At 40.5% G+C, this 10,061-nt stretch overlaps 1 protein-coding gene across 1 annotated transcript in view; it reads left to right on the top strand.

Moving 5' to 3' along the window:
• The window catches only part of SPATS2 (spermatogenesis associated, serine-rich 2), an 87,090-nt gene that overhangs the window by 51,303 nt on the left and 25,726 nt on the right, over positions 1-10,061 (top strand). Inside the window, exons 5-7 of the mRNA XM_011965177.1 lie at positions 2,823-3,084; positions 4,855-5,031; positions 7,671-7,806. Coding sequence (XP_011820567.1) covers positions 2,823-3,084; positions 4,855-5,031; positions 7,671-7,806 — 575 coding nt within the window. The remainder of the gene's footprint in view (positions 1-2,822; positions 3,085-4,854; positions 5,032-7,670; positions 7,807-10,061) is intronic.

The following is a 10,061-nucleotide window of genomic DNA, read 5'->3' as shown; positions in this document are numbered from 1 at the left end:
TCCTGGAAAACACCAGTTTCGGTTTTTTTTTGTTTTGTTGAGATGGAGTTTTGCTCTGTCGCCCAGGCTGGATTGCAGTGGTGCGATCTCGGCTCGCGGCAGCCTCCGCCTCCTGGGTTCAAGCAATTCTCATGCCTCAGCCTCCTACGTAGGTCAGCACTATAGGTGTGTGCCACCACGCCTGGCTAATATTTGTATTTTTTTAGTAGAGACAGGGTTTCACCATTTTGTCTGGGCAGATGTCGAAGCCTGACCCCAAGTGATCTGCCCACCTCAGCCTCCCAAAGTGCTGGAATTACAGGCATGAGTCACCGCACCCAGCCAACACCAGTTTCTTAATTTATTAGCCCAGGATTATAAGTTATTAGTGATATAAGATGTGCATGGAGCTGGAAGAGGATGTGTGTTAAGAGACACAGACATTCCTTAAAATTTGGAGAAAGAAATATGGCTTCAGTTTAGCAGTCCCAAATGCATAAATCCAGTCCAGTCCACTTAACTGTTGGGATTAGTCCAATAGGATGTGACTCTGAGTGGGATAGTTATGATATACATGACCCAATGATATGAAAACTTAGCCAGTTCACATGGGGGAAAGTAAGAAGAAGAAAGATGAGACCGAGCAGGGTGGCTCACACCTGTAATCCCAACATTTTGGGAGGTCGAGGCGGGTGGATCACTGGAGGTCAGGAGTTTGAAACCAGCCTAGCCAACGTGGTGAAACCCCATCTCTACTAAAAATACAAAAAAAGTAGCCGGGCGTGGTGGCACATGCCTGTAATCCCAGCTACTCAGGAGGCTGAGGCAGGAGAACCACTCGAACCTGGGAGGCAGAGGTTGCAGTAAGCCGAGATTGCACCATCGCACTCCAGCCTGGGCGACAAGAGTGAAACTCCGTCTCAAAAAAAAAAAAAGGAAAGAAAAAGAAAGATGAGAGCTGTTAAGGAGAAAAGTTTTATCTAGAGTTCAGTCATGTTTCTGCTGGAGAGGGCCACAGAAAAGACTTGGGGAATATTAATTCAATTATTATCAGCCTAGCCTTAGGAATAGAATTAGGTGTTGCCAGTGGAGCTACAAGTTTGACAAAACAAAAGGTAAAGGACTTTTGTTTATTTTAACTTTACTATTTGCCTATGTAATATACTCACGTGGCTCAAAATTCAAAACTACAAGAGTTAATACACTGAAACATATATATGTATATATTTTTTTGAGATGGAGTGTCGCTCTGTTGCCCAGGCTGGAGTGCAGTGGTATGAGCTCAGCTCACTGCACCCTCCACCTCCCAGGTTTAAGCAATTCTCCTGCCTCAGCCTCCCGAATAGATGGGATTACAGGCATGTGCCACCACATCTGACTGATTTTTGCATATTTTATTAGAGATGGGGTTTCATCATATTTGCCAGGCTAGTCTCGAACTGCTGACCTCAGGTGATTCGCCTGCCTTGGCCTCCCAAAGTGTTGGGATTACAGGCGTGAGCCACTGCACCCAGCCAAGACACTGAAACACTTTATCCCTTCCCTGTTCCCCAGCCATTTGGTTCTCCACCCCCAAGGCAAACAGTATTTTCAATTTCTTATAAATCTTTCAAGATGTTTTATGCATATATAAGTAAATAAGACTATTCTCCTCTTTGCCTGCTTCCTTTTTTTTTTGGTTGAGATGGAGTCTTGCTCTGTCGCCCAGGCTGGAGTGCTGTGGCTGGATCTCAGCTCACTGCAAGCTCCGCCTCCCGGGTTCACGCCATTCTCCTACCTCAGCCTCCCGAGTAGCTGGGACTACAGGCGCCCGCCACCTCGCCCGGCTAGTTTTTTGTATTTTTTTTTAGTAGAGACGGGGTTTCACTGTGTTCGCCAGGATGGTCGCGATCTCCTGACCTCGTAATCCGCCCGTCTCAGCCTCCCAAAGTGCTGGGATTACAGGCTTGAGCCACCACGCCCAGCCCTTTTTTCATGTAATATATCTCGGAGCTTATTCCATGGCTCAATATATAAAGAGCTTTCTTGTTTTTATGGATACATAGTCATCCTACTGCTTGGATGTGCCACAATTTATTTAAGCAGTCCCCTATTGACCAACATTTGGGTTGTTTCTAATCCTGTGTGTTAGTAGTGATATTGCAATGAATAACCTTGTGTATATATAGAAATCACTTTGCATATGTGTTATTCTCATCTTGAATAAATTCCTGGAAGTAGAATTGCTAGTCAAAGAGTATGTGCATTTGTAATTTTGATAAGCATTACTAAATTGTCTTGGAGAGTATCACCTTACACTCCATACATGAAAATGGCTGTTTCTCTATACCATCAACCTTATCAGTTCTACAGTGTTAACATACTTTTTGACCTTTACTAAACTAATAGATGAAAAATGATCATTGCAGTGCAGTTTTAATTTGTATATCTCTTATTAGACTGAGGTTGCATATCATTCCATATGCTTACAGCTTATACTATTTTTTTCTATGGGATTATTTTGCTTTTTCTGAGAACTCTATATATTTAGCTTTTTGAATATAAGCTGCACATTTTTTTTTTTGCATTTTGTAATTTATCTTTTGATTTTGTTTAAGGTGGGTTTCGTCATGAATAAATGTTTTATATTTATGTGTTTGAGTTTATCTAAAGTATAGGATTTTACATAGTAAAATTTTATTTTAGGCAATAGTTCAGCATATGTGAAAATGTTAAATTTCTGAAAGAACATACAAGAAATTGGTAACATTGGTTACCTTTGGGTAGCTAGAGTTACCTCTCTAGGTTGTGGGGGAATCTGTTTTTTTCTTTTCTTCTCTTTTTCAAATTCTTAATAACTTCAGAACAAAAAGAAGAAAAACAAACCGAAACCTGCCACAGAGCCAAGTAACAGCATCCCAGATTCCAGCAAATCAGTTTCCATTCAAGAGGAACAGTCTGCACCTTCCTCAGAGAAAGGTGGTATGAATGGCTACCATGTCAATGGTGCCATCAATGACAGTGAGTCTGTGGACTCACTCAGTGAAGGTTTGGAGACACTTTCAGTAGATGCCAGAGAATTGGAGGATCCTGAGTCTGCCATGCTAGATACGCCGGATAGAATGGGTGAGTTTATTAACAGAGTTTGAAAAAGTTGTGTTCAGTTGAAAAACAGGGGTCTCCTCGTTGAGAAAACGATCAATTAAATCTAGTCTTTTTTTTTAATCCAGTGCTGGCTGATTAGTCTTTTTACTTTTTAGTTTTTGTTACTTTTTGTGTGAGTCACATTTTATAATTATCAAAGGCCTAGAAAAAATACCTTTTTTTTTTTTTTTTTTTTTTTGAGACAGAATCTCGCTCTGTCGCCCAGGCTGAAGTGCAGTGGCGTGATTTTAGCTCACTGCAAGCTCCACCTCCCAGGTTCACGCCATTCTCCTGCCTCAGCTTCCCGAGTAGCTGGGACTACAGGCGCCCGCCACCACGCCTGGCTAATCTTTTGTATTTTTTTAGTAGAGATGGGGTTTCACCATGTTAGCCAGGATGGTCTTGATCTCCTGACCGCGTGATCCGCCCACCTCAGCCTTCCAAAGTGCTGGGATTACAGGCGTGAGCCACCACGCCCAGCTGAAAAAATACAATTCTTGTTCCATTATATTTTAACTCTTGAACCTTAGTGTTCCATTATTGGAACACTAAGCATGTGGGAATTATTCATATCCTGCTGCTCAAAGTCATCATCAAGATCTGATTTTTCCACTCATGCAAAAATTCAAAAAATTGCAGCTTCTGGCATAAGTGAGTTAATAGCAGAGAAATACCTCAGTATTTAGAGACTACGGAAAGTGACTTTAAGTTGTTTTTAAAAAATTGTGGACTTATTAAGAAAGATGATGTTGATATTATTCTAAGACCCAACACAATGAGAAATATATAATAATGATAATTCCAGCTTTTGTGAGAGCTAGGCTGTTGGTTTTTATAGTCTCACATTTGTTTTCTAGTGAAGAATTAAGATTAGTGTTAGTTGTAAATTCACATATCTTGTACCTTTCTTTGTTAACCATTTTTTTGAGGGTTAGTAAGATACTGGAAATTTCTCTTTTTAAAAATTACTTGTTAATCCAGTTCCGCTGCCCTGCTGCTCCTGGCTTTAGAAGTGTAATGCCAATGTAAGATTTGTGCTGTGCTGTTTAGGTGTTCTTTTATTGATTAGTATACACACATACACAAGAGTTAGAGAAAAACATTGCACTGACTCAAACCAACAATAGCCAGTGGTTTCCATTTTTTTCTGAACTAGCTTCCCTCTCATTTCCTAACTCTTCCTAACTTATTACACTTCTATCCCCTAGAACGTTATTTTTTGTTTGTTTGTTTTGAGAGACCCAGTCTCTCTATGTTGCCCAAGCTGGTCTTAAACTCCTGGGCTCAAGTGATCCTCCTGCGTCAGCTTCCTGAATAACTGGGATTACTGGTGTGAGCCACCATGCCTGGCCCATAAAGCTTTTTAAATTCTTCTTTCCTTGAGAGAGTGTAAAACTTTTTTTCTTAACATGGAGTCTTGCAGAAGTTGGTGATACTGACCTTCTTTGATTCCTTGTGCCAGAGTTACAGAGAAACTACCAAGCTACAAAGAAGCCGGAGAGCCACAGGGATTGAGCTCCCTATCTAAAGATGTGTTGCCACAGACTCTTCTCTTCATTCCGAACTTAAGGCTAAGCCAGAAGCTGCCAGCTGATTCTGATCTTTATTCTAGCGTGTCAGTTGATATTGTTTACAGTCTTTTAAGAGGCATGGTTTTGCCTCAAACATTTTTACCTGTTTTCTTTGTGTACTTAAGAATGATTGGTTTACTCCTAAATTGTGCTCTAAAGTACTGTGCTCTTTCTTGGACAGGATCCACGCTGCAGAATGGTGTCTCTGATTTTGAGACCAAGTCTTTGACTACGCACTGTATTCAGAATTCTCAACAACCCAGGAATGCTGCCAAATCTCTCTCAAGACCTACCACAGAAACTCAGTTTTCAACTATGGGGATGGAAGATGTTCCCCTCTCCACCAATAAAAAGCTAAGTAAGTCAGAGACCCACCTGTGAGAGAAAATCTGTGTTTTTGGCTAAAGAGGGCAAATTATCTCTGTTCTCATAAATAAAGTTTCAGAAGGGCATCAGTTAATACTTTTTCCATTTTGCTGACAGTGACTGACTACTCAGCCCTTCCCCTACCTTTGTGTACACAGTTGGAATCTGAATAGTAGTTTAAATGCCATACAATCTAATTATGACGACCCGTTTTGTAAATTAAAGTCAAACTCTACTGCCAGGATGACTTATCTGCTAATGTTAACCTGTTTCTTTATTTGCTTTATTGCAACATTTTTGTGCTATTTCTGTCATTTTTATCTCCTGGTTGACGCAACAAGTGAAAGCTCTACATTCTCTGACATTGACTTTTTTAAAATCCCCCTGAGACTGAGTCTTGCTCCATAGCCCAGGCTGGAGTGCAGTGGTGCGATCTCACTGCAGTTCTGCCGGGTTCATGTCATTGTCCTCCCTCAGCCTCCGGAGTAGTTGGGACTACAGGCCAGTGCCACCATGCCTGGCTAATTTGTTTGTATTTTTAGTAGAGACGGGGTTTCACCGTGTTAGCCAGGATGGTCTCAATCTCCTGACCTCATGATCTGCCCGCCTCGGCCTCCCAAAGTGCTGGGATTATAGGCATGAGCCACTGCACCCAGCCGACATTGACATTTTAAAGAAATATTTTCACTCCTCTTCATAACTTCGTGCTCTTACTGAGCTAGAGTCCTCTGACAGACTCTAGCTTTAAGTAAGATCATTTTCTCTTAAGTATGTGGCATTGACTGGTGGTAGCTCTTTGCTAAAAAAAACCTACAATAATCACTTAAATAAACAGCCAATAATTCAGCAAACAGAGATAATAGATTGTGTTTCCTATATCTGAGTTTCATACATCTAAGCATGGTGGTCCACTCCACTAAACAGATGAAACAGAAATGTAAAGGACACTTGTAATCAGTAGCTCTTTATGGAATTATTTATTGCACATGAGCCAAATTTTAATTAGGTAAACTCCCCTTTTTCATTATTCTAGTAGCCCTCAGCCTGCTGCAGATGAGCAAGTTTAAGACTATCCAATCAAGCAAAAATGAAAAAGTATATATATATATATGCATAAGGCTTGAAAGCTTTTAGGTAGATTCTTTAAAAAAAATCAAGTTGAGATGAGGAAGAATTTAAATTAAAAAATTGAAAATACATATCCTGGCATAGTTACAAACTTTTTAGATCCATGTTTCCAGCAATCAATTATATATGTAATTTGGGGATTGGTGAATATAGAAAGGTAAATAGAACTTTTGGAAATTGGTTAAAATGTGTTGAGTAGGTAAATGCAGTCCATCCTTTTCTACAAAGCTGGCTTCCTCATATATACAGTGCTTCGAAGTGTACTATATAGAGAGAACATTTTAATTTTGTAATGTCCACATGGTGAATTATATTCTATTAAATCCTGTAACTTAGGGAGTTTTGAAAATTTGGTGCCTTTTTTAAAGTCTCTTTTCTCTGTGTGTTTCATTTCATTTTGGATAGTTGGTAAAATTGCTGTCTTCAACTGTATTCGTCTTTTGTTAACAGTGTCTATTCTGCTGTTAATTTTATGCAGCATATTTCTCATCTTGGACATTGTTTTATTTGTCTCTAGAAGTTCAGTTGGAGTCTTTTAAGATATCTTCCATGTCTCTCCTTACCATGCTTATGCTTTCCTTTACCTTCTTGAACATATAGTATCTAATTATAATAGCTGTTTGATGTCCTTTTCTACTCAATTCTATCATCTGTGTCATTTCTGCATCTGCCTCTGTAATTGATTTTTCTCTTCCTTATAGGTAATATTTTTCTGTTTCTTTTAAGTTTTTTTAGATGGGACTAGAGCAGCCTTTAGTCTAGAGCTAATTTTGCCCTGTTGCTGAGGCAGTATCCTTCCAACTACTCTGCCTGCCATGTATTGTGAGGTTTTTCCACTCTGGCTGGTGTGAGCACAAACTGTCCCTGGCCTGGTGAGCTCTGGGGATTGTTCTGCCTAGTCTTTTTTTTTTTGCCTGTTCTCTTTCCAGTCTTGGGTAGTTTCTTTATCCTCATAGACTGATCCACACTCAGAATCCTCTGTGCATCTCCGTGCAGCTCTCTCATGTGTGTAGCTCTTTCCTCACCAGTACTCTGCCCTAGAATTTCAGCCATCTTGGCCTCTCCAAATTCCCAACTTTGTCCCTTCAATTCAGGGAGTCCACCAGGCTCAATTTAGGATCTCTCCTCCCTGCATTGTAGCCTAGAAACTATTGAGGCAGTAAGTTGGAGCAATCACAGGCCTTACTTCATTTGTTTCTGTTGTCTCAGGGGAAAAGTACTACCTGTTACACATTGTCTGAAAACCATTGTTTCATATATTTTGTCTTTGTATGTTTTTAGTTGTTTAAGATAGAAGGACAAATCCAATTCTTATTATTCCATCTTGACTATGATCCTTTTTTCCCCAAAAATCTATAAAAACATGTTTTTCTCATTGGGGAGGGTGGTTATTTAGGAAAGATTCTTAGTCTACATGACATTTGGCTTAGGTGTTCAGATACAACTTTCAAGTTACCTATATTATTATTCTTTTTTTTTAATCTTTGGGTTTTTTCCCCCAAGGTTCCAATATTGAAAAATCTGTAAAAGACCTCCAGCGCTGCACAGTGTCTCTTGCACGGTATCGAGTTGTAGTTAAAGAAGAGATGGATGCTTCCATTAAGAAAATGAAACAAGCCTTTGCTGAATTGGAGAGCTGGTAAGTTAAGCTGCATTTGATATCAGTAGCATAAAAACGATCATATATAAATATAAAGATGGTCAGCCATTCCCCAGGTTCTTCCATTCATGACTAACTACATAGTGGGAGACACTTATAAATCCTATGGTATATTTAGCTTTCTGCATTGTTCTGTTTCTCTTGGTCACAGTGTGAGAATAGTACAGATAACTCACAATGCTCTAGAAATGAGCCAGAGTTTAATATTGTTTGGAAAGGGACACATAATTATAGAGTAGATCATGTACTCTAAAGTCTCCTTTTAAACCAAGATCCTATAACAAATGACATGATGTTTTTGAACAAAATTATAAAGTAGAAAAAATCTGTCTTTGCTTTCCTACCTTCCTCCATCCTTTTTAATGTATGCCACTCCAATAAAGTGCCTTTTTGTTAATTATTATTTTTTGAGACAGGGTCTTGCTCTCTCTGTCACCCAGGCTGGAATGCTATGGCACAATCACATCTCACTGTAGCCTCAGCTTTCTGGGCTCCAGCAATCCTCTCATCTCAGCCTCCCAAGTAGCTGGTACTACAGGCATGTGCTACCACACCTGGCTCTTTTTTTAATTTTAAAATATTTCGTAGCGATGTGGTCTCACTGTGTTGCCCAGGCCAATCTTCAACTCCTGGGCTCAAGTGATCTGCCTGCCTTGGCCTCCCAAAGTGCTGGGATTACAGGTGTGAGCCACTGCACCCGGCCTTCCTTTTATTAATTATTGATTTGTTTTTTATTTCATGTTTTTCAAACTGTGTTCTATAGAATACTCACCTTTTTTTAATTTTGTTTTTGAGGTAGAGTCTCAGTCTGTTGGCCAGGCTCTAGTGCAGTGGTATAGTCTCAGCTCACTGCAACCTCTGTCTCCCAGGTTCAAGTGATTCTCATGTGTCAGCCTCCCGAGTAGCTGGGATTACAGCTGTGCGCCACCATGCCCGGCTAAATTTTGTATTTTTAATAGAGATGGGGTTTTGTCACATTGGCCAGGCTGGTCTCGAACTCCTGACCTCAGGTGATCCACTGGCTTTGGCCTCCCAAAGTGTTGGGATTATAAGCATGAGCCACCATGCCTGGCCTAGAGTATTCATTTCTTAAAATATATTAATAAGTGTTTTTAAATGAAATAATGCCTCCAAAAAGTTAAATCATCTTACTTAAATAAAATAAGTATTTACTTACATTAAATAAAACTTACTTTGGGGCTACATAACTCATCTAGTAGTCTACCCACGCCTTGTCCTGAACTCTAAGTTTCACTTTTCAGGTTTTATGGCTAGGAATTTAATGTCATGTCTTCTGTTTTTCTTTGTTTGAGACAGGGTCTGACTCTGTCACCCAGGCTGGAGTGCAGTGGCACAATCATGGCTCACTGCAACCTCCACCTCCTGGCCTCAAGCCATCCTCCCACCCTCAGCCTCCCAAGTAGCTGGGACTACAAGCATGTACCATCACACTTGGCTAGTTTTTGAATTTTTTGTAGAGATGGGGTTTCGCCATATTGCCCAGGCTGGTCTCCAATTCCTGGGCTCAAGCAATCCTCTCGTCTCAGCCTCCCAAAGTGCTGGGATTACAGCCATGAGTCACTGTGCCTGGCTGTCTTCTTTTTTGACACATATTTTTGCTCCTGCCAGATTACTCATTGTCTCAAAACTTAACATTCACATTTCCTCTTCCATCTACTAGTTAATGCCACTTTCCCAGCCTGATAATGCTCTTCTATTCCTCTGTATTTATCTAAATCCCACCATTTCTCCAAACTCTCCTTAAATTAAGGTCAAACTTCTGGAAATTCTTCTAGGTAACTGATTTTTCCCCTTTCTGAACTTCTAGGAGGAAGCACCATGCCCTTTGCACTGCATTCTTGTCATGTAAGATAATTGTTGGCTTGTTTAGAAAATAAAGAGCTGGCTGGGCATGGTGGCTCACGCCTGAATCACAGCACTTTAGGAGGCCAAGGCAGGCGGATCACAAGGTCAGGAGTTCAAGACCAACCTGGCCAACATGGTGAAACCCTATCTCTACTAAACATTCAAAAATTAGCCAGGCGTGGTGGCATGCACCTGTAATCCCAGCTACTCAGGAGGCTGAAGCAGGAGAATCACTTGAACCCAGGAGGTGGAGGTTGCAGTGAGCTGAGATCACACCATTGCACTCCAGCCTGGGCGATAGGGCGAGACTATCTCAAAAAGAAAAGAAGAAAGAAAGAGCTGAGTGTAGTAGGTCATCACAACTTTGC

The sequence above is a fragment of the Mandrillus leucophaeus genome, unplaced genomic scaffold (genome assembly GCF_000951045.1).
Source record: "Mandrillus leucophaeus isolate KB7577 unplaced genomic scaffold, Mleu.le_1.0 Scaffold118, whole genome shotgun sequence".
In the NCBI taxonomy this organism is placed as follows: domain Eukaryota; kingdom Metazoa; phylum Chordata; class Mammalia; order Primates; family Cercopithecidae; genus Mandrillus; species Mandrillus leucophaeus.
The sequence above is the reverse complement of the archived record's forward strand: the minus strand, read 5'-3'. Positions and strand labels throughout refer to the sequence as shown.